Source organism: Mandrillus leucophaeus, unplaced genomic scaffold (assembly GCF_000951045.1).
Source record: "Mandrillus leucophaeus isolate KB7577 unplaced genomic scaffold, Mleu.le_1.0 Scaffold484, whole genome shotgun sequence".
NCBI lineage: Eukaryota > Metazoa > Chordata > Mammalia > Primates > Cercopithecidae > Mandrillus > Mandrillus leucophaeus.
In genome coordinates this window covers 196,085-223,254 of record NW_012105187.1, presented here as the reverse complement: position 1 = coordinate 223,254, position 27,170 = coordinate 196,085, and the positions used below count along the sequence as shown (strand labels likewise).

Genomic DNA, 27,170 nt, shown 5'->3' with positions numbered 1-27,170 from the left:
GTGATGCTGACGCTGCTGGTCCAGGGACCATGCTTGGAGACCCACTACACTAGGGCAAGCAGGAAGAGAGTCCTCCTTCTGGAACTGAAGAAGGCAGTGTGAAGACCCATGTGGGTAAGGAGGTTTGGAAGAAAAAAAAAAATGGAAAAGACAGAAAAATAGGGATCATGTGCAGATCGGGCAGAACAAAGGAAAAAGTCTCATTCCATAACAAATGCAAGTAGGGGGAAGTTGCTAGGTGATGGATGAGGGAGAGAGGTGAGTTTCTACTGTAGGAAAAACCAGGTGAGAGGCAGGAGCATAGAGTTGGAAATATGCATGTTTGGGAAGGCAGAGGAGGTGGAAATTTCTCATTAAGAAGTGGGGAGTGGTGTGGTTGGTGCTGGTTAGGGTGGGAGTGGAGATGAGCTGGGGGAGAAATGCCTCTGTAGAGTAAGGGGCACAGCTGAGATGTGGCAGAGAGGGCGAGTTCAGGGCTGTGTGGTTTGGCTTGGTAGTGCAGCACAATAGAAATTTGGAGAAAGGGGGTGGAATTTAGATGTGTGACCTGCCCTGTAGCTTTCTTGCTCTCTGCATTTATCACATCACATCACACCCAGCAAGACAGCCCCCCTCCTCCTGACTCATTAGGAGATTTGATTTGGAGTGGCTCCTGCTGTCAGCAGCTGTCTGGGGCAAGATCTTTACGCTCTCCACTGCCAGTGCAGCAGCCAACCTTCAGCCAGCAGCAGGGCTCATTAGAAGAGGGCCCCCTGGACACTTGATTTTCAGCTCACTGGTGACTGGAAAGAGTTAATACCTATTCTTTGCTGCCCCCCGCACAGCCTCTGGGTGCAGAGGGAGGCAGCTGTGGGCTGTGGGGACTTCTCCCTGAGCTGCAACCAGAGGAGCTTCAGGTTAGTGAGGCTGAGCTCGGCTCAGGGGCACCTTCTGCATCCTGCCAATGAGGATGGGCGTGCAGACCGTGCCCGGGAGCTGAGCCGCCGCCCGCTGGGTGTAGGCTGCTTCAGTATTTACTGGATGTGACAAGCAGAGAGAAGAGCTTTCAGCGGGGCCGCTTGCTGCCTGGCTCAAGTGGTGGGAGGTGTGTTGTGCATGCCTGTGTGTGTATATGTGTGTGTGTGCGCCTATGTGTTCATGCACACATGCCCTTCACTCACCGAGGATTTGACTGCTAAAAGAAAGATCTACTTTTTCCCCAGAGCGCCTTAACCCGCAGCCTCTCTGACCACCCAGTTGGCAAAGACCCTCAGGCCATGAGGACTGGCCAAAGACAGTGAGTATTGCCTTTGCTTTTCTCTTTCTTCTCCGGGGTGTCTGTGTGCACCGATTGCATTATCCATATTTAATTAACTTGCCTCTTCATGCATATTGATTGCTTTCTTCCCGCAGAGGCTCTAGTTTCTCTCCCCCTCTTTATAAATCTTTGCTCTTTGCTTTTAACCTTTGTTTTTTCTTGAGTATCCCCTCTTCCCATTATGTCTCGTCCTGTCTGCCCCAGACGCACCTGTGACTTGATGTCCATCTATGAGGGCACATGCACTGTGTGGGCAATCACAGCATTGAACTTCCTGGGCTTTGGGTAACTTCTAACTCTCAGAAGTCCAGGGCCAAATGGAATAAAAGCCCTGAGGTGCTGGGATGGGCAAGGCAGCTGGGTCAGAGTGTCCTGCTGATTCTTATTTACTGGCATCTGTGACTGAGCGCATCAAATGGGTAGTGGAGGGTCTGAGCAGCAATTCGGGCAGTGCTGGATTTGAAGGATTTGAAGGAGAGAGACAGGCATCTGAACAGCATGGGCAAGCTAGTGTGGGCTGGCAGTGGGATGGGAAGAGAGACAAGGTGGGGACAGAAGGCTGGGTGAACCCCTGCCCCAAATGACCTTGCCTGCAATGTAGGTGGGTAGTCGTCTCTGGTTCCACTTGGCTCTAGGATAATAAAGGTCCTTGCATGGATTTCCCCTTCCCCTGAGGCCATATCCCACAGCAAGAGGCCTAGGTGCCCCAAACATGACTTCTAGGGACCGTCACAGCTGCAAAAGCTTTGACTTCATGACTCCTGGGGTCTAGGTGTAAGCCTGGTTAGGAGAAAGATTAAGGAAATGTCCCTGCAGCCAGGGAACACAATCCATGACGATGGGCCCTCATACACAGTCTAACTAATTATTTTTTCTAGTTTTCACAAAGCAATCTTTTAATTTTATTAATTGTAGTATTATTAAAGAAGCTATTTTTAAAAAGTGCTTGTGAAATAGTCACGGTAATATAAAAATAATTTAAATGGTGTAGCTGACATAGGAGTCTTATCTATCTAAATTAGGTTTCTTTTAAAATGGGTTCTATGTTTGGTGTCAGAGTTCCCCAGGGGAGCCCTTTATGGATAGGCTGCTCTCCTCACGTGTTTCTTCCTATCAGAGGTCTTCTGCAGGAACAAAGGGTTTGAAGCACTGAGAATGGGACCCTCAGGAGAGGAAGACTGTGAGTCAATCAGCTTTCAACCTCAATGACCCCTGTCTCCCCACACTCATGTCCTTCCTGCTTTGTGTCAAGAATAGGCCAGTCCCCACACTGAGGAAGGTCATGTAGGCTCCATATGGGCGAGAAAGGGTGACTTGCATATTCATTTCTTCAGCCTGCACCTGTGATCCCTGCAGAGGAGCAAGCCTGTGTGGCGACGGTGCCTGACAAGCCTCTTTTGGAGTTCCTCCAACCTCCCTCCCACTCCCACTTTCCCGAGTCTCCACGCACTCCCACCTGGGACAGGTGCCCTTGGAGGGAGGCGAGAATCAGAGCAGCATCCAATCAGATTATTTTGGAGCAAGTACTGACCCCCTCCTCCAACCCCGCTGGCTGGTCACTTGGGCCCCACTTTAGTAAGAGAAAGAGAACAGTAATTTTTGGTTTGCGAGGTCCACGCCTCCCCTGAGGCACACGTCCCACTTTATTTTTGATGGCCAGTGGTTGGGGAATCAGGAACTCCTAACCAATAATCAACAACATGAAGCCACCAACAATTTGTTCTTGTCCATCCTTGGTTTGTCGCCCCCGCTAAGGACAAGTGGACATTTGTGGGGCCTGGGGGGATGTGTGTGGGGAGGTGTTCCGCTGGCGGAAACCTGTCTGAGAGGAAATGTAGCGCAGTCAGATGAGAGAGGGTGGCCCCTCTTACAGCAGATTCTTTGATTTTAGGTGAGAGGACGTGCAAGGGTAAATTCCTGAGCCCCGCAGTCTTATTTGCTGCCCTGACGTCCCTGCAAACCAGCCCAAGGGTTAACCGTAAGCGGATGCCTGTATGGCGGCCTTACTGATGCCACGCAGGTAATGAATCAATGGCCTGTTTTCTTGCCCCTGACCCTTTCCTCTTTTCTCCACCTTGTCACCCCCTCTGCTATTTGAGCCTGGCCCAAGCCTCCTTAGCCCATGCGTGGTCTAATTGCATCTGTCCCCATAGGCCTCCTGTGTGAACTGCACGGTTCTTGTCTGTATGCCTCTTGCAAAGTTGTGGCCTTGCAAGCAGGAACTGCCTTAGCTGAAGCCCTCCCATTGACTGGTGAGACAGCTTGGCAGTGACTTATGGGGTGGGATGAGGGACTGTGCATGAGCTTGTATGGAACCATTTAGGGATCTCTGTGAGTTACTTGGATAGGGGCTGTAGAAAAGAGACAGACAAGGGAAAGCCTCGTTATTTTTTAAAAAGTATCCTTAACCTTTGACTCCTACTTCTAACCTCATTATTTCAGACCTAGCTGAGAAGGTTATAATTGAGGTCTGAGCTGGAAAGATGAAAAATAAAACCATTTTGTCCTAAAGAATATTTTGTTGAAGATTTTTGCAAACTATTTGGGAGAATCACAGTTGTCTTGGTAACAAGTAGCATCCTTTACACTGGCCCCTGCTAAACCTTGTTAAATGGCTTGCGTGGATTTGCCATTTTTCAAAAGTCCTCTTGATTGCTCTTTGAGGGCAGTGACCTGAGTGTTTTATGATTGATGATCCTGAGGCACGAGGAATGAACCAACTCACTGAAAGTTGGGCTTTGGCCTATGGGGCAGCCTGAGCAGGACCTTTACTTGAATTCATGGAATGTGATGACTCGAGGGCCCTTAATCAGCTGCTCGCATGGCGTGCTGTCAGACACCCTGCAATTTGCAAGCACGAGTGGACACATAAGATGCCCGCTGTTGCAGGAGAGAGAATAGCAGTAGCCAATGTTTGGAAATGCCATGAAATGGATGGCTTTACAACGCAGCCTGGCTGAGATTCAAGGTGGGAGCAGGGGACGTGCAGGCCCAATTTTTTGCAGGAGAGAGGATATTTCTGGGAACTTGGATGTTCCAGCCCTAGGAGGCTCTTCAGAGACGTGCTGTGGAATACAAATGCTGTCCATCCCTGCCAAATATAATACCATCCCAGCAGACATTTCTTGGATAAAATTTCTGTGAACGAAGACAATTACCAGGGATGAAAATCCATTTAAAGTAAAAGAGATTGAATTGGATGACCTCTAAGGTCTCTTCCCACCCCTAGGAAAAAGAGGAAAGAAAGCTAGGCCAGAATGACTCCTTTTCAACATGCAGAATGGCATCTTCTAGGACTATTTCTGTGGCAAATTGTTGCGAACGTGCAAGCGGCAGTTCCTTTTTCTAAGTCACTCTTAAGTCCTGATTTGATTACACTAAACCCATCCCACTTACCTTTGCCCTCAACACAAGGAGTTGTCATAGTTAAAGGTCAGGGGTCAGCAAACTTATTCTGTCAAGGGCTAGAGAGTAAATATTTTCGGGTTTGTGGGCCGTATGGTCTGTGTTGCAACAACCCAGCTCTGCCCTTGTAGTTGAAAGCAGCTTTAGACAATTTGTAAACAAATGGTGTTGTCATGTTCCAATAAAGTTTTATTTACATAGACAGGCATCTTTTCAGGGCTACAGTTTGTCAACCTCTGATTAAAGGTTAACAGAGGCTAGTTGGGCATGGTGGCTTGGGCTACTCAGGAGGCTGAGGCAGGAAGATCACTTGAGGTCAGGAGCTTGAGACCAGCCTGGGTAATATAGCACGACCTTGTCTCTAAAAAAAAAGTTAAACATATAAAAAAAGTAAACTGGTAAACGGAGGCTAATGTTGGGAGTCAGAAAGAGACATTAGAGTAACTTCTCACTGGATCTGTTATAAGAGATAACTATTTGAGTGCCCGATGTCATTATATGGGTCCTTTGGGAAATAAAACATATGAGAAATGTAAACATACATGTTAAAAATTTAATTATACTTATTGAGATAAGCCTAAATGTAAGTAGGAATACATAAGCTTAGTTAGGCAAGCATAAGAACTGACAAAGGGGACATTGGTTCTTAATTGCTGATTGTACCAATTACTCTTCTCCCCCTGCAAGCATCAATCCTATGGGTTGACTATAGCTAGATTTGTGGGATGAGTGGGGAGAACTTGAGTTGGAACTGACCTGCCTTGAGGCCCCCTACTTTGTGCTTAAGACTCTGATATGCACCCTGCACCTTGCAAACATTCCTCTGCTCCTGGTGTGGGTACTCCTTCTGGGTCTTTGCCATCAGGAGCTGCTGCTGTTACTTTGCCCTCCTTGTGGAAAAGCAAAATGTGGATTGTTATTTTGTTATCACTGTATTTTCTTTCCCTACAGAGAATCCTAATTTAGAAATTCTTCCAAGCTAATGACCTTCATTGATTTACCATCAACTTGCCGTGTCAGCTTTAAAAAGCATTAAGCCTCTAGGGGGCCACGTAGGGTACCTATGACTGTTCAGGTAGTTATTGATTCTCTAGGTGTTCTCTTCCTGTTCAGGAAGTCTTCAGAGACCACCTGGGGAAGGGTGGGGGCAGTGCTGGCTTCCGTAGCAGCAGCTCCAGGGGCCCTGTATAGAGCTGACAGCTGTGATCATGAGAGTTTCCCCGTCCTTCTGCCCCTGTGCTTGTTGCAGGAACAAAGGGATGAGGACTCGACTGGGATGCCTGTCTCACAAGTCAGACTCGTGTAGTGATTTCACAGCTATTCTTCCAGACAAACCCAACCGCGCTCTCAAGTGAGTAGTACGGCCACGTGCCATTCCCTGGGTAATACAGCGAGTAATATAGCTCACTTCTTTAGTGAGTTGCTGACCAGAGGAGCCACAGGAAAAATCCTGTCTCTTGGCAGCTCCTTTTATATCACTGGATATGAGTGAAAGGATTGTTTATTTTCCTTTTCAAAATGTATAGCTTGGTGATCTCAGAATGGGAATCCTCTTTTTTTTCCCTAAGAAAGCCGTATCATCCATCACTCTTAAAATTGTGGGTGGCAAAGGATACTTCTGGGTTCTACTTAGTTGTCAATCTGAGCTCTCAATTTGGAAATAAATGTTCAAACTTACTCTAAAAATATGCTTAGATTCAAGTAACCTGAATTCAGCACCTCTTCTGTGCTGGTGCTGTATTAAATGTCATGGATGTTACCTTGTGTAACCCTCACACAACTAGGTAATGGGCATCATTATCCCCATTTCAGGAGTGCAGACATTTAGGTGACAGTAAGAATGGAGTCAGGAGCTGAGTCTAACTTTTCTGACTCTAAGACCAGTTTCTTTCCATTGTTACCTCGACACCTTTAAATCATGGACTTACTTAGCTTTGTTCTTTAGACTACAAGTCAACAGACAAAATTCACTGGATTCCAGTCTTGAGGTTTTTTTTTTCATCAGTTACTTAAGAATGTACAAATTTACAGCAACAGAATTGCAGGAATCCAGGTATAGTCTTCATTTCATTTGCTACCCGCCACCCCCCATCCACTCCCCACATTTTTCCAATTTGTTTTTTTGAGAAAATCTTAGTGGTTGTTGAGGGCAAGGAGGTTATTTCAGAAACATTCAAGACAGATGTTTCTTTTTTTCTAGGAGATTATCCACAGAAGAAGCTACGAGGTGGGCAGATTCCTTTGATGTGCTTCTCTCTCATAAGTGTAAGTAGAATTCAGGTCATATCATGACATGGCAAATCATCCATTTAGTGAGAGATGTACCAAAGGCCTGTGATGATCCAGGTATGTACTAGGTGTTCCAGACCTCTGTGGGCCATGCTGTCACAGAGCCTCCTGCCTAGAGGAGCATATAGAAAAGAAAATGAATAATTTAAATGCAGTGAGATGAGGGCCTTCTTTTCTGTTTTCTGGGTTCAAGGTATGATCCCAAGAAGCCTTTGTATTCTCAGCAGTTTTAGCAAGAGAGAGTTTAGCTTAGAGGTTTGGAATGATGGGCTTATTTGGGAATGAGAGAAGCTAGGTTCCAGCCAGATCTCATTTGCAGAATTGAATGGCCTCCCCCCAAATTATGGGAGAGTCTTGGGCTATGCATCAGTCAAATGAATATTTTGTGCATTTTATTATTCACTTGAGTTGACAGTTTTTGAGTTTTATTGCTGCTTTTTGTTTTGAGGGTTTGCTATCCCAGCTGCATTTTACCCCTCAATTTCTTACTGAGTATACATTTTACTGGAATACAATTTCTGCTATACTTCCTCCTCCATTTTTCCCTTCCTCGTCTGTAATGCCTTTTGTTTCCCACGAAGGCAGAAATAGTTGTGCATATTGTGGTGTGGAGAGGGCAATTTGATGTCAGCCAAACTTTTCATCTCTTGCTTTTTCTCATTATGTGCAAGTTCACATTCAATGGCCTTTGAAACTAGTGGCATTTAATACCTGGAGATGGCAGAGGAGGGGTGAGGAAGAGGGAGGGGTTTTGCGAAGAGAAAGAAGGCTTCAAACAGACATTTCCTGTTCCTCTTAAATATGTCGCAGTGACACTAGAAGCCCTAAGTGATCTGGGAACAGAGGGCTGCTTTTAGTTTGGAGTAGTGTTTCCACTTACTTGGAGAAAATGGTTTGGTACAATTAAGTGAAAGTGGGGGTCAGACCTGCATTCTTGATTTTGACTCAGCGTTGTTACTAAGTAGTTGGGTGGTCTTGACAGAAACTCTCAGTCTTCAGATGTCTTTAGAAGTGATTTTGCTTTCAATTTGATGAGCAGTTCCCTTCAACCATGCTGCTGATCTGGATACACTGATTAATAAATACGTTTGAATAGATTTTAAAATGAAATGCAAAATCTAAGAATAAGTACATATTGTAGCAAGCAGTTTTGTGAGACAAATAGTCACTTTAGTATTCTGTGGATTGCACTTAGGAAGGAAAATAAGACAGCATAGATATAGCATATGTAACTTATGGCTACACCCCAAACAGCAAGCTTATGTGATGAATTTGCCAAGTTAATGGCAAATGTATAATAATATTTAGGATTTGCAGTAATGCTATTTTTTTTTTATGAGGCTATTCTGACTTTTTTTCTGGAGTCACATTAGGCTAAACAAGTGTCACTACCAATTTTCGCCTTCTTTTCTGGCTGGATTTCATTCAAGGTCATCTTGAAGTTTGGTTTCTATTTTAGCCTCACAACTGACTCACTTAGTTCAAGTCCCTGAGGCTGTTTCCTCATTCTAAAATGGGGATGGAGATGCTTGCTACCTGTCACTGAATATGAGAAATTTAATAAGAGGACACCTTTAGTTGATTTCGGGTTCTCTACTTAAAGATTCTCTACTTAAGAATCTTTTGTAAGGATATGGTGGGGTTTTTTTTAATGATACTTTTATTTATCAAATGCAAAATAAATGTGCCTTGAGAATAAGATTACAAATTTTGCTGCCAGTTATTAATATTAAGCCATTATGGTCAGAGTTTATGGTGTTGAAATTAGTGATAGGAAGCTTAGGGTATATTTAGATTGCTGCAGTAGCAAGACCTAGAAATGTAAGAAGTTTAATTTTATTTGTCTGATTTGATGACTTTTAAATCTGAAGACACTTGGTTCTGCTTCTGTCAGGGATGCTTTTGGTTTTCAGGAATGCAATGACACTTTTCTGAGATGGGGACTCTGATAAGGATTTACAAGCTGACAGGTACAGTTGCTCAGACCTACAATTCCAGCATTTTAGAGGCTGAAGTAGGAGGATCACTTGAAGCCAGGGGTTCAAGGCCAGCCTGGGCAACATGGCAACACCCCATCTCTAAAAAAGTAATAATCATAACAAATTATCTGGATGTGGTGGCAGGTGCCTATAGTCCCAGCTACCTAGGAGGCTGAGGTGGCAGGATCACTTGAGCTTAGGAGTTCAGGGCCAGCTTGGGAAACATAGTGACCCTATCTCTACTAAAATAAAAAATTAGTGGAGTGTGATGGTGAATGCCTGCAGTCCTAGCTACTCGGGAGGCTGAGGCAGGAGGATTGCTAAAGCCCAGGAGGTCGAGGCTGCAGTGATCTATGATCACACCACTGTACTCCAGCCTGGGTGACAGAGTGAGACCCTGTTTCTTAAAAAACAAAGCAACAAGCTGACACCAGATTGCTTCTTTGTAAAACTACTGCAGAAATATGCTTTTTGAGCTTTGAAGTTTTGTGATCCTTCTCGGAGTCTGATGTTCTGTTTATATTTCTGTTTAGTATAGAAGTAAAAAGCCTGGGGAGTGAATGTCTTTGAAAAGAAAGGGGTCTTTATTCAGGAGTCACTGGTAGAATTTCAAGCTTTTAGAATTTGAGCATGTACTCCCCTGTGAAGGCTATGGAGTAGTCAGCCCAGGTTATCTTGAAGGATGTTGACAACTTTCTGAAAGTCTAATTAATTTGGGTTGGTATTGTGACTCAATTAGGGCTGATTGAGCTTTTCCAAAGGGATTGCACGTGTGCAGGTCTCTTAGGAGAGACTGTTGATCAGAGGTTTGTGGAGCTTGCAATTAAGACAGTAACATGTCCTAAGAAGTGAAGAGTGAAGAATCCCTGAATGACTGGGCTCCAAAAAAAAAGTACATGAGTCTAGAACCCACTCCCTGGCAATTCTATACTTGTAGGCAGCTGTCCCCCTTAAGGTTTCTATTTCAGAAAATACAGATGATTATTTTACCCCCGCATTCTCAATCTATAGTACATCTTTGCCATCTCTGTTCTGTTGGGTGTTTTAGGCACTCATTTATGTTTAAAAAGATGTACCGAGTGCTCATTATGTGCAAAATCTATGGTTAGCAGCTGGAGGAGGGGAAGCACAATAATGAACAAGGCACGGTCCATCTCTGGTGAAGAACGCAGCCTCTGAGCGAACAGGCGTGCATACCAATAACACAGGAAACAATGCAGTGTGCTGACTGCACGCTGGGTGGCCTCAAGATGCCAAATAGAATCCTGACATCAGTGCTCCTCTTCAATTCCGTCTTGTCAATATTAGAAGACCTAACTGATCTGGGGGTAGAGGCTGCTTTTGGTTTACAGAATGGTTTCCGCTTAATTGGGGAACATGCTTTTGGACAATTAAGTGAAGAGCATTGTCTGGTAGTCAGATCTGTGTTCTCGATTTTGACCCAGCTATTACTGGATATCTGGATGATCAGGATGGAGTCTCTCAGTCTCTTAGAAATTCTGTTTCCTCATCTACATAATGAAGGATCTGGAGTAGGAGGAGGTGTCAGAAGCTGGATCCAGGATGCTCTCTGTAGCAAACAGAGAGGCTGGGCAATAACCAATCACCTTTGGCAGGTAGTTTGACTCAGCGCTGCCTGCAGGGTTATGTAAAATACTGCTTCAGAGCTGAAATGGCTCCAGCACCAGAAGAGGGGCTATGGTGCCTGTGTTAAAACGCTGCTCCTCTCCTTGACTGAGCACCTCATAGGCTGAAATCTCAAGCAAAAGAAAGCAACTTTGCTATTTTTTAAACCTTAGAATTTAAAAAAATCTGGAGGGCAAATGTTTGGAGCCATTTTATTTCCAATTATATTTGCTTACAAACACCATACAAAGTGGAAGAAGTACCCATGGAGGTCCGGGAAGTAACCACTAGCTAAGTGCTCTTAAAAACACACAAACACTAACAAACGAACAATGAAATTGAAATTGCTGATGGCTTCATTAAGTAGGGAAGGATTTCTAATGTGCATTAATTTGGCATCTTTTTCCTGTCCACCAGTAACAATTAGTCTTCATGTCTATGAGTTGTGCATGTAGTCTGGCCCCAAGAGTGTGTGTGTGTGTGTGTGTGAGAGAGAGAGAGAGACAGAGAGAGAGAGAGAATGTGTATACACTCAGGAGACTTTCTGCTCTGCAGCTCATACCCAAGAGAGAAAAGATTCCTCGTTTGTGGAAGATCTTTTCTGACAGATCGCTGGGAAACAGGCACAAAATGCTGTGTATTCTTCTTTATTCCTCATGAGGTTCATGCAAATGCTTTTTATTTGTTTAGCTTTTAGTGGGACATTAAGTCCTGAACTCTGAGTTGGTGCTCCCTCCTTGCCTTCACTCTCTCTCTTTCTTTCCTTCCTCCCTTCCTCCCTGCCTTCCTTCCCTTCTTTCTCCCTTCCTTCTTGCATCTCTCTGTCCTTTGATACTTTTTGGACATAAAAAGTTAGGCTTATTCCAGTTTTAAGGTGAAGGTGAAGGCAGGGTTCCCTCCCCTTCCCTCTCACTTCTTATGTGTGACCACACACCTGAGTGAATGAGCACCTCACCCCAGTCATTTACTTGTTATTTAGCCTTGTTTCACTGTTTCAACAGAGCGTAGAGGCTCTCCCTGACCCATCCCACCAGGCCCAGCGAATGCTGGGTTAATGGATAGTACAGTTAAAAGCTCTTCTGCATTTGCAGAGCTGTTATCCACCTCTGAGAACAGGAGATCCACAGAGAAAGTTTTAGTTTTTAAAAACTAGCCCCTTTTGAGATAATGGTTGAGATGTAAAAATATGATGACTGGAGCTGGTCACACAGCAACCAAGCAGAAGACCCCAAACAATCAAATAAATAAACATTAAAATGATCAATTCATGAAATTTCTTAAATTATTCATCTAAATGGCCTGTAGCTCAGGAATGTACAGTTGAACAGTCAGGCTTCCGTTCACTGCACAACCCTCCCCACATCCCTCTCCAAGCCAAAACGTTCTAGAACAGTGTTACTCCAAGTGGTATCCAAGGGAGGCGGCACCAACATCTGCTGGGAGCTTGTGAGAAATAAAAATTTGGGGATCCTCTCAGACCTACTGAATCGGGATCCCTGGGGCTGGGGCCTGGGGATCTTTTTCCCGTAAGCCCTCCAGGAAGGTTTATGCACATCTCAGCTTGAGAAGCCCTGTTCTCAAAGGCACATAAGTAAAACCAGGAATCTGGAGCATCCTGGCAGGGCAGGTGGCCTGTGCTTTCCAAGAAACACACTAAAGACTGTATCTCGTATGGAAGCTTTCCAAAGTGCTCAGGCAGCGCGTCCCTAGCGGTGCATTGTGTATCCCAGTTTCCACATATGTAGGGAGGAGGGTTCCACAGTAAACAAACAAATATGGCAGGTGTGCTTTCTGGATAGATTGAGGATAAGAGCTAGAAAAAGATGTGCGAAGTAGAGACGGGTGGAAAATAAACGTCTGCTTCCTTGCCATCATCTTCACATTGTTGTAGTTTGCACTTGGACCCAGAAATGTGGGTACATTTGGTGTTTATTGAAGGAATGCCTGGAATATATTAGGCAACTATTAAAAGTCTGTTGAGAAAAGTCTGAATGAAAGCAACTGGACAGGCTTCTAACCTATTCTGTCACTTACCAACAATGTGACCATATTCAGATTACTTAACCTCTGTGAACCTCACTTTCCTCATCTGTAGAAGGGGAATGATGAGACTTACCTTGTACAGTTGTGAGAGTTCAGTGTGATCATGGTTCTGAAATGCTAAGCATGATGACTTCTCCATAGAGGCAGTCAATAAAAAATAGCTATTCTAATTATTTTTGCTCTAACATAATATTAAATTCATTGAGAAAACATGCATTTCATGCCTCTTATGTGCCAGAGATGGTGTCAGCTTCTTGATCCCACGGGCAGCTTGAGTTTGTGGATTGGAGGTAGAATTAGAATTGCCAGTAGGACTTCTTTGAATCCCATAATACTCGTCCCCTTTGCCTCATGAGCTTTTGGCAGCCCCTCTTCAAACCTCCCCATGCATGTGCGGGAATTCCATTGAGGATGTAGTTTTTAAAAGCCCAGAAGGTAAATTTGATATATTCCCTTTTGTGTGTGTGTGAGTCCCTGCAATATTTCTATATCAAACTAACTAGACCAATATTTCTGGATACTTGATTTTCAAAATCTTTTAGACTATGGACTGGTGTTCATGGGGGTTTTTTGGGGGATGGGATACGGAGTCTCACTCTGTCGCCCAAGCTGGAGTGCAGTGGCATGATCTTGGCTCACTGCAACCTCCACCTCACAGGTTCAAGCGATTCTCCGGCCTCAGCCTCCTGAGTAGCTGGGATTACAGGCGCCCACCACCACACCTGGCTAATTTTTGCATTTTTAGTAGAGACGGGGTTTCGCCATGTTGGTCAGGCTCAACTCCTGACCTCGCGATTTGCCCGCCTCTGCCTCCCAAAGTGCCAAGATTATAAGCATGAGCCACTGTGCCCGGCTACATGAGGTTTTATAATACTTCTCCTGTATTAAAGGATTCCTTTGTGAATGCTAAACCTTCACCCTGTTAGGGGCGCAATTCTTTTGTCTACCCCTTAATGGAAATTTCTTGCTGATTTCTTATAATAGTTGCAGATACAGGCTCCACCTGGATTTTCTGTTTACTTAATTCAGCTTCTCCTTGATAAAATAGGAAAGAACGTTGGAATAGGAGTTGTAAACCCAGGCTCTCCTTACTCTTCTGCTATCACATCCTAGGAATAAGAAGTCATGCAATCTCAGAGCTCACCATTTTTATGTCTGGTGTAGGGTTTGATCATAGGCTCTCTCATGTCCTTTCTGGTGCAAAGACTTTAAGAATCTTCAAGTCCTAATACAACTATAATATATCACCTTGCTATGTATATACTAATGAAGTAGAGATCATTAAAGAATATTACGTTAATCACACTACTGAAGTATAATTAGCATATCAAATGGTTGCCAATAAAATGTCACAACTGGAAATAGTTTGTTCTCTACGTAATCTCTCTACATAAATCTTACTTAGCCCCAGTTATTTTTAGAATTTTTTAGAGACTTGCTCTGTTGCCCAGGTTAGAGTGCAGTGCAGTAGCATGATCATAGCTCACTGCAGCCCTGAACTCCTGGGCTCAAGAGATTCTCCTGCCTTGGCCTCCTGAATATTTGGAATTACAGGTACAAACCACTGTGGCCACCTCCAGTTATTTGTTTAAAAGCATTTATTTCACAGATTTTGCAAAAGAAAAGCTCTGATCCTGATGCTATTCTCATCACGAATTTCAAAGCAGTGATTTGTTTCTGGATCAAAGAAGTTTTGGCATCACTATTAGTATATGTATCCTGGAGTTTAGGAATGTAATTTCCATTCTTCTCCTCTATCTGGTCTTGGAACACATTCACCAGCTTATTTTCTCCAGTTGTTCGGGGATACAAGAGGACTCTGGTTTTTGGGACAGCATTTTTCATAAACAGAGAACTTAAAATAAATTGTTGTTGTGCTCTTGTATTTTTCCAAGCCTGGGAACTGAGCTAGGTTCAAGCCCACCCTGATGCCAGCTACATCAGGGCTCCTGGGCCTTGAACTGTCACCTACGCTCCACTCCCTGCTGTACCAGCTGCACTGCTCATTCATAGTGACCCAGATTCCTTTCTTATGTAAGCATCCTCCATCAAATAACTAGAGGGAGAAAGTCAGCCGCAGGCAGCATGTACAGCCGCGGCATGTTCTTGGAGGTTCTGTGGATGCTCAGGTGGATGCCAATATTCTGCTCACTGTTCCAAGAATTCTGGACACAGGTCTTTCCCTTTCTGTCATTAGATGTGTATCAATCTCAAAAAATTACAATTTTCTTAGCACCCTTGACTTCTTGAAGGGTCATACAAAGAAAACCAAAGTGAAATAAAAATGAAATGACAAAACAGCAGGTCCTTCTGTCATTTCTCTTCCCATTTTCCCAAACTGTTCGCCACCTCCTTGCCTTTCAGTTACTCAGGATTGTTTTGTATTGGGTATATTATGTTCTGTGTGATGACTCCTTAAGCCACTGAAGTACAGGAATAATAGTCACTAACCTGGATTGAGCAATCACTGTCTATGTGTCAGGCCTGCATGTTGTTTACACGTATGAACTTACCGCATCCCATAACCCCATGGAGTAGATGCTGTTAGGACCTGCATCTTACAAGTGAGAGAACTGAGGCACAGAGAGGTTAAGTCTCTTGCCCAAGCTCACACTTAGCTGGTATGGATTAGAGCCAGGACAGAATCCCAGAATTCAGGGGTCAAAGAGTAGTCACTCTTTCCAACTACCTGAGGTCTGTTGGGGGAAACTGGGGGGGCACTCCAGTTGCCTGGGCTTGGGGAGGGAGCAGGGTCTGGGGTACATGGGGCCCCGGTAGAGGAAACACAGCTAATGCAAAGCATGTCACCCTGAGAGATGCTGGGAGACACAAATGAGCCTTTCAGAAATAAACCAGCATCCTGTGTTTGGAACCAACTGCAGTTCATGGACAAGTAGGAGGGTCCCGGTGGAGGGAAAGGGGAAAGATAGAGGAAGAGGACAAAAAGGAAAGAGAACAGGAGAACAGGGAGAGGGGGCAGGGAAAGATGCTGAGGAGTCAGGGAAAGGAGCAGATGAAAAGCTTGCTGGGAGGAGGTGGGAGGTAGATGGAAGGGGAGAAACAGTGTGGAGCTGGCTCTATTCTATGCAATAGGCTAGGATTTTACAGTTGTGCTTGGATTTGTTTGCTTGGTCACATAAGCAGGAAAGGTGGGCCAGGTGGGTGGGTGGGGAAACAAGTGGTCTGTCTACAGAGGCCCGCTGCTACCATCTGCTCCAGGCAAGAGGAGGGGCTCCTGCAGCAGTGCCCTCTACCACCTTCTCCCTTCCATTGTTCAGACTAAAATATCTCTTTGTTCAGTGCAGGCTCTGGGAATATAAAAAGGGTTGGGGGAGATTGGGGCTGAGAGGGGTGGGCATACAAAGTGAGTGAGCAGAGGAGGAGGGGTGAGGGCAGGTGCAGTCTGCACAAGCCTTTGTGATCTGTGTCTATTGGGGCATCTTTCCACAATCTGTTCTCTGTTGCATCTCAGGTCCAGACCCTCCCAGGAAGGGCCCATGAGGGCAGGGCCATTCTCCCTTCCTTTCCCATCTCTCAAGCACTTCCCTTGAAATTCCAGGCAACTTTCAAGTTTCTTTCGGTTTTCCTCTCACTTTTTCTGAGCCTGCCCTGAAAATGCAGGCCATCACATTTTGGGCTGAGGCTGCCTGAGAGAACATAGCATCTTTGCAAGGCCACTCAGCTGTTCTTCATTACAGCATCCCCTGGACATGGTTGGAAAGGATGCCTTTCTGCTCACACTTCAGCTCTTTTTACATGAAAAAGCCACTCCACTGGGCCATCAGTGCTGTGGGAGAGAAGAGACTTTAGGCAGGTTCCAAGTTATTGGTGGCACATAATGGCCTCAGTTCTCGCCACAGAAAAGGTGACAGCAGGTGTCCTTTTGCTGGAGAATCTCTAGGTCTGTGAGCCAAATGGTACACTTGCTGGGCCATAGTATGTGTGTGATGTGTTTGCCTGATTTGGGCTTACTGTCTATCCCTCCTTTGGAGGCCTGCCAGCCATCACCAGAGGAGAGAGGAGGGTGGCTATGAAGTCACGCACATGTGTGTGCAAATCCACTTCTCACCTTTTACTGGTCAAGTGACTACAGACTAACTCTCCATGTCTCACTTTCCTTATTTATAAAACACACTTTGCTAAGAGCTAACACTTATTGACTGCTTATAATGAACTACTAGGCACTTTTACATGGCTTGCCTCATTTGATCCTTATAACAGCCCAATTCAGTAGATTCTGACATTGTTCATTATTCCCAGTTTAGAGATGAGAACACAAGGGCTTGGAGATGTTAAGGCACTTTTCCAAGGTCATGCAGAATTCAAACCCAGGCTGTATGACTCCAGAGCCTCTGTCTGCTTAGGAGCGATGATGTAAGGATTGAGTTAATGTATATAAACTGGGCAGCACAGAACTCAGTGATGACATTGACATTGACATTGACGAGGAGAAAGATGGAATCGTGGAACTGTGAAAATCAATCTGCTAAGAGCTATGTCTGATACAGGCTAATCTAAGTTGCCATGAGGACATGGAACGGAGTGCTAACTCTACCTGGGAAAGCTCATCATATTCAACCCCTTCAGTTTACAGATGAGGATACTGGGGCCTAGTGAAGTTGAGTGTGTTGTCCAAAGTCACACAGTTAATGATGGGGTTGATTTTGGTCAGAACTGGTGCTGCCAGCTGTGTGGTGCTTCTGCCTCAGCAGGCTGCCAGGTAATGAGAGCTGGCTATGAGTTCACCACACATCTCCAACTCCAAATCTCCATGCCCCGCTGAGTCAGCCTTAACTGCTTACGGTGTAACTTGGTTGAACTCTCCTGCCCATGTACACCCTGTTTCTATGTTGACATATGCTCAGATACCCCTCCGCCTTCCACCGTGACTTTTCTCAGTTTCTCTCCACCCCACCTGGAAATGTCACCATCTATGGTGTCACTTGTGACCTCTTTGTCTTGCCCTACAGTGGGGGTCCTCTCCCTCCACTTCAGTGGTCACTGGCACAGGCATCCCTCAGGCTACTGTCACGCAGAGCTAGAGGCTAGACTTTCTACATGCATGAGAATGCTGGCTTTGCAGTTTAGCATCCTTGCCACTTACTGACTGTGTGACCTTGGGGAAGTTATTTAGCTTCTCTAAGCTTTGTTCTTTTCTCCTAAAAAGTGGTGAAAATATCAGGACCTAAGCTATAGATGTGCTATGAGAAGCCAGTACTGTAAGATTCATAAACCACTAGGTATGGTGCCGGGCCCAAAGTAAGTGTGCTATCAATGCTTGCTGATGTTACTTTAAAATTCTTTCTCTGGCTTCAACTTTTTTTTTTAACTTTCTTCTTATCATTCTCCCCTTCCTCTATGTCCCAATTGCCACTTGCTAAATCCTTGCTATTCTCCAGCTTCAAGGACCATCTGCTGGCCTGGAACTGATGGGTCCTCTCTTTGAATGATTGATGCACCATCAAATTAAAAGTTCTTGCTCCCTTTTTGATGCACTGTAACTCCTCCAGGAATCTAAGTCTAAGCCTTTACAATTGTTTGACTGTTTTTTTTTTTTTTTTAATCACATTCTTATTTACTTTTCCAAGGTCGCTGTTCCAAACCCTTCCCACTCTCTTAGACTTCCCCACTATAGCCCACTCTGCATTTATAATTACTCAATTGATTATTTTAAATTATCACTTAATGTTGGTTACACTAGACTAGCCTCTAAATTCAATGAGGTGGTGACTTTATCTCATTTGTTTGTGCCATAGCCCCAAAACCTAGCACATAGGTGCAGCCCACATTCACAGTGACCTTATCCCAAATTAATAACAAAGATTAAGGCTGTCCCACTTGACATATCTCAAATATGTCCCTTTCCTGGCTGTTTTTCTCTATCTTCCTCTACCTCTCTCTTTTTTTCTTTGCCTTTGTCCTTAAGGAAAAGAAGTTCTTTCACTTTTTCTTGGTCCCTCTCCTCTAAAATTTCTCTTCAGCAAATACTATTCTTTTGCTTCTTTTAATCTTCCATTTTCAATGCCCTTTCCTTTCTGTCTGCACACACATCAGGAGAGATCTTGCTTTGGAGTCACACGGACCTGGCTGGGAATCTTGGCCTTGCTCTTGCTGGTTGTGTAATTGGGCCATGTATTCCACTTCTCTAAGCTTTAATTTCTTCCTGCGGAAAGTGGAGTGATATTATCTGTGGATCAGCGTTGTGAAAATAAATTGGGCTAATGTTTTGTAAAGTCCTGAGCAAAGAGCATGGTGTATAGTAAATAAGTAAAATTCCTTGCCCCAGATCCTAACTAAATAAGTAAAAACAACGCCTACCTCTCCTAGGCCCTACCATCTTCTCCAGCTAATGTCAGACAGACTTTCAGGTTCCTGCCTGAAATGAGAAACTTCCCTGCTTTCACACATAGTCCTTCTTTTTGCTCCTCATCATATTTCGTCTACCTTCCTGGGTGCAACATTTTGTCAATTAGACTCTTTTCTCGAACTTCAATTCCTGCTGCTCAACTGGTCTTTTCTGATCAGATCAACATTTACACATACCCAAGTCTATCTTTTTTGTTTGTTTGCTTGAGACAGATTCTTACTCTGTTGCCCAGGCTGGAGTGCAGTGGTGCAATCTTGGCTCACTGCGACCTCCACCTCCCAGGTTCAAGTGGTTTTCCTGTCTCAGCCTCCTGAGTAGCTGGGATTATAGGCGCATGCCACTGCCCCAGCTAATTTTTGTATTTTTAGTAGAGATGGGGTTTCACCATGTTGGTCAGGCTGGTCTCAAACTCCTGACCTCGTGATCCACTCTCCTCAGCCTCCCAAAGTGCTGGGATTACAGGTATGAGCCACTGCGCCCGGCCCTACCCAAGTCTATCTTAAAAAAAAAAAAAAAAAAAAAATCTCTTTCCTGACTTCATGTTTCCTTCCAGCTATGCTGTCTTATTTCTCTACTTTTTTATCTACAAAATTTGTTGCAAGCGTCATCTGAATGACTGTTTCCACTTCCTTCAGTCTCATTCACCACCGTACATACCATGGGACAGCTAGTGCCCCATTACACCATGAAAACTCTTCCTGCCAACGCTTGCTGAATCTAGTGACTGTTTCTCAGACTGTATCTAGCTTGACCTCTGGGCAGCACTAGACACAATGACCACTTCCTTCTTGAAATGTTGTCTTCCTGGCCTTTTGTAGTCCTGCAAAATTCTTCTGTCTCTCTGGCTCTTTCACAGGCCTCTTGGTGTATGCTATCCTATAAGTAGGCCTAGTCATTTTCAGCTGTATTATTATTAAATGCTAGTCTTAGTGAACTACTTCCAGTTACCCAAGTAAACTTTCTTAATTCTAGGCCTTCATTCCTGTGGTTCCCTCTCGCTGAAATTCTCTTCTCCTTCCTCTCCTTCCTTCCCTTACTTAGCTTCCCTCTCCTCTACTTCCCATGTCAGCTTAGAAGCCTCTTCCTCCCACAGGTCTTCCCTTCGCTCCTCAGGGCTGGCAAAGGCACCCCTTCTGGGTCCTTCATGACCCCTCTGCTTTCTCTATCATGTAACTTATCATACTACAGCATAATCATCATAATTATGTTTTCTTGGCTCAAGCTTGCCCTTGATGGCAAATTCTGTGAAGCCACGATTATATTTGCTTTTAGCGCATAGCATAGCCTGAGTCACATAACAAGTGAATGAATGAATGAAGATCCATTCATTATTGCTATGTTGGATTGAAAGTGAGTGTACCTTATATGAAATTTTCAATGCTACATATTGTTACCTGTTAAAACCGGGCAAGTCCCTTTTCTTAGCATCGGTTTCCTCATCTGTAAGATGAGATGTAAAGCAAGCCTCCTGAGAGCACTTTGCAGAAGTTATCTCTACTCATCCGCACAAAGACCCAACAGAGTTGAAACCTGGATTTAAGGAGGTGATGCCTGTACCTCATCTAGCACAGGGCCAGACAGTTTCCTTAGCAAGGCTAGCTTTACCAGTACCATGAAAGAAGGCAGAAAAGTAATATTCTTTCCTTGTCTATAACTACATTCACCTTGCTCATAAGCACCTGTTTCTGTTCGGTTAGAAATTAAAATCTGACACAAACAAACTTAAACTCTCCCATTCGAAGAATGTAGTCTCTTCTGGTTTAAAACCAACCACAGGCTCTTCTGAGTTGCTTTTCCAAGTCACTTTCCAGTTACTCTTTTAGATAAACACACAGTCTTTTAGGGCCCCCTCATTCCCCTCCTCATTCACTGAATACAGTGGAAAGTGTGTTAAGCTGGAGGCGGAGAGGGAACCTCTGGCCTACGGTCCCTCGGGTCCTCACTGTGTCCATGGATAGTGAAATCATGGACTGGTCACTGCTCAGAGTCCCCCCTTGCTAAACCAGCCCTTCACTGAGTTCTCAAGGGCACTGGGTCTTCTGCAAGGAGAAAACCTTCTCCAAGAGCACTGAGGCTTCTACAGCTCCAGCTATTTTTCCCTTCGACCTCTGCCAATAGCCTCTGCCTCAGGGGCCCCTCCTGCAAGCAGTGGGGATCTCCTGGCAGGGAGGCTGGTTCTCTAATCCAAGTTCCCTCTAGAGCCTGTGGAGACTTCTGGATCTTCTCCATGGAGGGGACAGAGTGAGGGAGGGGTGACAGAGTTTCCTTGAGAGATTTCATGGGCAAGGATTTTAAGATTTTGTTCTCTTACAGTACCAATGGTCCCCGACTTACTCTGGTTCGACTTACGATTTTTCAGCTTTATGATGGTGTGAAAGTGATACATATTCAGTGGAAACCATACTTCAAATTTTGCATTTGGATCTTTTCCCAGGCTAGCAATATGTGATGTGATACTCTCTTGCAATGCTGGGCCAAATAATCTAACACAATGTCTGTTTTATAATAAAGTGCTGAATAGCTCATGTAATTTACTAAATACTGTACCAAAAGTGTTCTGAGCACATTTAGGGTAGGCTCAGCTGAGCTGTGATGTTCAGTAGGTTAGGTTTATTAAGTGCATTTTTGACTCTTGGTATTTTCAATCTGTGATGGATTTTTCAGGACATACCCCCATCATAAGTTGAGAAGCATCTGTGCTTTGTTACATTAGTAGCTGCTTTAAAAGACATTGCTGAATTGAATGAATGATTCTCAGTCCATCTCTGCCTAAACATTGCTGTGTCATTGTTTCATTTTGATTTTCAGTTTATCTCAGGTTTCTAATCCCTTCTTCCAGAGTTTTGAATCCAGTGTAGTAATGGGAGCAGGAGGTGCCCTGAGCGGACCTCTCATATGAGTCTAAACTACGTTACTCTCCTCTTCTCTTTCAGTACGGAACAATTTTATTTTCCACCTGCCTGACAGGAAGTAGCTTTACATTATATTCTACTTTCTCTATACTTTATGGTTTAGAGTTAAGGTGATCATGTGTTCGGGTTTTGCCTGTGGTGGTCATGGTTTATAACTATTGTCTGCATGTAATTAACAGTAACGCAGGCTTCACTCTCAAAATGACCTGGTTTGGATAGTAAATTACATGGTCATCTTTCTTTTCTTTTTCTTTTTTTAAAGATAGGGTATCACTCTGTCACCTGGGCTGGAGTGCAGTGGTGTGATCACAGCTCGCTAAAATCTCAACCTCTGGGGTTCAGGTGATCCTCCCACCTCAACTTCCCGAATAGCTGGGCACACGCCACCACACCTGGCTAATTTTTGTATTTTTGGAGAGTTAGGGTTTTGCCATGTTGCCCAGGCTGGTCTCAAACTCCTGGGCTCAAGCAGGCTGTTCACCTCAGCCTCCCAAATGTTGAGACTACAGGTGTGAGCAACTGTGCCCGACCATCCCTACTTTTCAAAATGAGTTTAAGCTCAGGCTTCCAAACTTAAATCTCCTTGTAACTTAAAGCTCAGTGTTGGGAGCCACCCAAAAACCTTTCTCTTAAGTTCCTGGCTCTTGCAAGTAAAGGTCTTGGCTTTTATGATACTGTTCTAGTATAGACATTAAAATATCTATTTTGAAAGACAAAGATATACAATGACTTTTTTATTCAGAGAAATGAAAACATTTCAAGAAAGTAAAAGTAAGCATTTGAATGTATCAACAGCCTGGCACCAGCAATCCATCGAATGACCCTGGCCTGTGCACAGTCCTGGTGGATAGTGGTGGATGTCAGATGCCCAGGTCATCCTGTCATCTAGGATTAAGAGTTGTTAACATTTTGTTCTTCTAGGAAATTTTAGAAAAGAAATAAAAGATTATTGCCAGCATCTTTTATAACCAGCAGAACACTTCTTTATTCTAGGTTGTATGTGCCCTTCACCTGAGGACAGTTTATAGAAAGCTATAGCTGTTATTTGATTAGAGGGGAGTGTGTTGAGGTTGAAATAACTTATAAAAAATATTTTTAAATAAAAACATTAACTGGATGCATAAGCTATCAATAAATGTGATTTCCCTTTCTAACTCGACATGGTAACCCTGCTCATCTTGTGTTGGTTGGAAGCACTGCTTGACAATATGTATGATATTGATTAACAAAAATGAAAAGGCATATTAATTTGTTAAATCACTTGGCAGAAAAATTATGATCAATCTTAACTAAAACATAATTTGATAGGCAATGTCTTTTAAAATAAAGTATATATGGAAGAAAAACGTCAAAATACAGCACCTCAAATGTTTTTTTAAAAAGAGGCTTGCAACCCCATCCAGGTAACAGAATGACACTGCTGACTACATTTCAGTAGGTAGTTTACTTTCAGATTTTTTTGGTAGTAGCAAAGAATGAGACATTCACATTCCCTCTAGCTCATCTTGTAACAAGTTTTGTGTTTCCTCAGGATGGTTGACTTGGATTAGGTTAGAGAACAAATAATTTGACCTAATTATTAAATAGCAACATAGCTCACCAATAGACCTAGGGAACAGACACCTGTGCCCCAAACATATTACTACACTTTCCTAAATGTGGCTTTGTAATATCATTATGACTCTTTATTTTATTTTATTTTATTATTATTATTATTTTTAATGAGACATATTTTTGCTCTTGTTCCCCAGGCTGGAGTGTAGTAGTATGATCTCGGCTCACTGCAACCTCTGACTCCTGGGTTCAAGCGATTCTCCCACCTCAGCCTCCCAAGTAGCTGGAATTACAAGCATGCACCACCACACCCAACTAATATTTTGTATTTAGTAGAGATGAGGTTGTATCATGTTGGCCAGGCTGGTCTCGAACTCCTGACCTCAGATGGTCCACCTGCTTTTGCCTTCCCAGGTGCTGGGATTACAGGTGTGAGACACCGTGCCTGGCCCCATGACTTGCATAAGAAGCATGACTTGCCTCTGAGGACACTCGTGTGTCTAGGATAATGAAGTCTTTTTTTTTTTTTTTGAGATGGAGTCTCACTCTGTCGCCCAGGCTGGAGTGCAGTGGCATGATCTCAGCTCACTGCAACCTCTGCCTCCCAAGTTTAAGTGATTCTCCTGCCTCTCTGCCAAGTAGCTGGAATTACAGAAATGTGCCACCACGCCCAGCTAATTTTTTTTGTATTTTTAGTAGAGATGGGGTTTCGCCATGTTGGCCAGGCTGGTCTCCAACTCCTGACCTCAGGTGATCCACCTACCTCGGCCTCCCAAAGCGCTGGGATTACAGACGTGAACCACTGCACCCAGATGAGAATGGGGTCTTCAAGAGGGTGTGGAGGAGCAGTGAGCTTGGACAATTAGGGGCACCCTCACACTATTACTTCCTTTCTTTCTTCTACAGTTCTTAAACTTAAGCTGCTTCCTATCTCTCTTCTTTTCTTCCTCTCACATCCACAGATGGGGTGGCTGCATTCCGTGCCTTCTTGAAGACGGAGTTCAGTGAGGAGAACCTGGAGTTCTGGTTGGCCTGTGAGGAGTTCAAGAAGACCAGGTCAACAGCAAAACTGGTCTCTAAGGCCCATAGGATCTTTGAGGAGTTTGTGGATGTGCAGGCTCCACGGGAGGTGTGTTGGCAGCGGCGACCATCCTGTCTGTCCATGGCTTCTGGCCTGTATTTCTCTCTCAGAGAGGATCTGAGCCAGGCTTGATGAGGACTTTCTTATACAAAACTGAACCTCATCGCTCTGGTGGCCCTTGATGAAAAAAAAAAAAAAGGATCATTTTTAAGAAACAGAAACCCAGCACTTCCATCAGAGGAGCTCCATTAGGAGTGTTTTAGTTGTCTGTCAGTTAAGCATGCGCTAGCAGGAACTGTGCTGCTACAGAGATTCTGCAAGAATAAATGCTACCGAGTCTATGTTCGTTTTCCTGGTGGAAGGCAGCATAGCTTAATGAAATGTGGATCTGCTTTGAAATCTTGTTTCAATTTTAGCTCCACCACTTACTAGCTAGGAGATCTTGGTCAAGTTACTAAACCTCTCTGGGTCTCAATTTCCCCAATGTAAAAGGGTACCTACCTTTCAGAGGATGAGAGATGAAGCACCTGTTCAGTATTTGCCACTGCTCATTAATGAGTAATTATAATTATTTATATTATTTAATTATAATGATTTATAGTAATAGGATGAATTTCTATTATATTGCTGTTCTGAGTTATAATACAGAATTTTACTTGGGAGGGGAGGGTTTACATGAAGAAAAATGTTTGCTACCAGTTTAGGTGCATTGTATTTTTAGATTCCTTCAATTATGCTTTGACTTGGGATACAAGAAGTCTTTACCAGTTGTCTAGGATGCTACAGGCCCTTTATAAAGATGGTTGGAACAGAGATGTACATTCTAACCAGCGCCTCCCTCCACAAGGCATTTGTTTCCTTAGTAGACAAGATAAGACAGCAGAAAAAGCTTACTTCAGGGGACTTGCATTAACAACTGGCTTGGATCTATCTCTTTGCCTGCCAGGGTGAAGGTCCCTGGATTAGAGATTCAAGTAATTTGGGATTTTGCCTTGGCTCTGTTGCTAACTTTCCATACTACTTTAAACAAGCTTTGTAGTCTCTTATTTTCAGTACTGTTGTCTATAAATTGGGACTGAGAATATCTGGTCTGCAGACCCCACAGGATTCTTGCTGTGATCAAAAGGGATGACCTCCATGGAAGCAATTTGTAAAGCCAAAATCGCCTTAAACATGTAGATGCTGTCATTAATAATTACTGCATAGTTAGGGCCAGCTGCCAGAAACCTTGGCCGTTGAGGGCCTGTGACCTTGCTCTCTGTTTGTATCTCTAGGTAAACATTGACTTCCAGACCCGAGAAGCCACGAGGAAGAACATGCAGGAGCCGTCCCTGACTTGCTTTGACCAAGCCCAAGGAAAAGTACACAGCCTCATGGAGAAAGACTCTTACCCCAGGTTCCTGAGGTCCAAAATGTACTTAGATCTGCTGTCCCAAAGCCAGAGGAGGCTCAGTTAGACCTCAGAAGTGGACTCCTGGAAATCACTGGCTTTCCCCTCCTCTTGCTGCCAAGATCATATTCTAATGTGAAATGTCATAGGTGTTCAAAAGTGGTGGCATTGGGGGTGAGAGGCTGGGGGTGAGGAGGAATGAAGGGCCATTCCAAAGTATGACCCAGCTGCTGGAGCTTGGACTCTATTCCATTTACCCATGTTTGTGTTTTGGTTAGTGGTAGCGCCTTGCCGCTGTCACCCTTTTCTGGGTCAGCAACTCGCCCTTCATAATGCCTTGGGTCACCTCTGCTGAGAGGGCAGATTTGCTGTGCTAGGCTAATCTGTAAATAATGCAAATGCAATTCCCACCACCTCCACACCCTCCTCAGTTAGGATTCCTGACTCCACTTGTTGTAAATCCCTGGGAGGAGTAGCTGAAAGACTTGGGCTCCACTCTGTGATTTGTAGTGGCCAGCTCTGCTCACTGGGACCTCACAGCTTAGGAGAGAGGTTTCTGTGGAATTCCAAGTTTCTAGTGCTGTCATTGACAGGTGACCTCTCAGAGAAGGAGTGAAATCCATGGAGTTGTTTGTTTCTTCCATTTCCATTGGACCAGTGTGAAAAACTGTGATTACTTTCCATCTTGGCCTAGGAAATTCACAAGACTACCCTACCCTTACATTTCCAGAAAGAGTCTTGGGACATGTCCTTCATGACTTCTGAAGTGGAATTGCCATGAAGAAAGATACAGCTTACAAATCTTCCTCAATTCTACGAAGAACTTTTCCAGAAGTCAGGAGACGAGGGAATGTAGCACCAGTAGACTTCTATTCAAAGGGGTACCATATAACCTGTCTGTTGCTCTTTGTCTTCTCTGCCCTCACCTCTCTGCAGCATCATACATCACTGATCTCTTAGGATGACAACTTGGCAAAGGGAGGTGAATCCCTGTAGCATGGAGTGCTCCCACGGTGCCTAGTACTTTCCCTGTATCTCCACCTCCCCCCTTCCATGCCGGTCATGTAATTATGATGGGGGAGAACGGGAATTTAGGCTGAAACTCTTTCCAGCATACTTCCTGGGAACATGCTTACTTAGAAAGATCTCTTTCTTGGATACCATGAAGCAGCTTCTTTCTTGATCTTTGACCTTTTGGAATTGAGCATGAAATAGGAAGTGTGGCTA

The 27,170-nt window shown here is 44.1% G+C and overlaps 1 protein-coding gene across 2 annotated transcripts; it reads left to right on the top strand.

The window, feature by feature from the left end:
* On the top strand, window positions 1-26,636 carry RGS8 (regulator of G-protein signaling 8). Of its 2 annotated transcripts, XM_011995326.1 has the most exons (7): window positions 1,004-1,084; window positions 1,203-1,276; window positions 3,189-3,317; window positions 5,952-6,053; window positions 6,903-6,967; window positions 24,435-24,601; window positions 25,828-26,636. In XM_011995326.1, the coding sequence occupies exons 3-7, from the start codon at window positions 3,292-3,294 to the stop codon at window positions 26,008-26,010; spliced, it is 543 nt and encodes a 180-aa protein (XP_011850716.1). In that variant the 5' UTR covers window positions 1,004-1,084; window positions 1,203-1,276; window positions 3,189-3,291; the 3' UTR covers window positions 26,011-26,636. The 2 variants fall into 2 exon arrangements, with proteins under 2 accessions (XP_011850714.1, XP_011850716.1); XM_011995324.1 differs by lacking the exons at window positions 1,004-1,084; window positions 3,189-3,317 and adding an exon at window positions 1-114 and having other exon boundaries at window positions 25,828-26,089.
* Window positions 26,637-27,170: the final 534 nt, after the last annotated feature.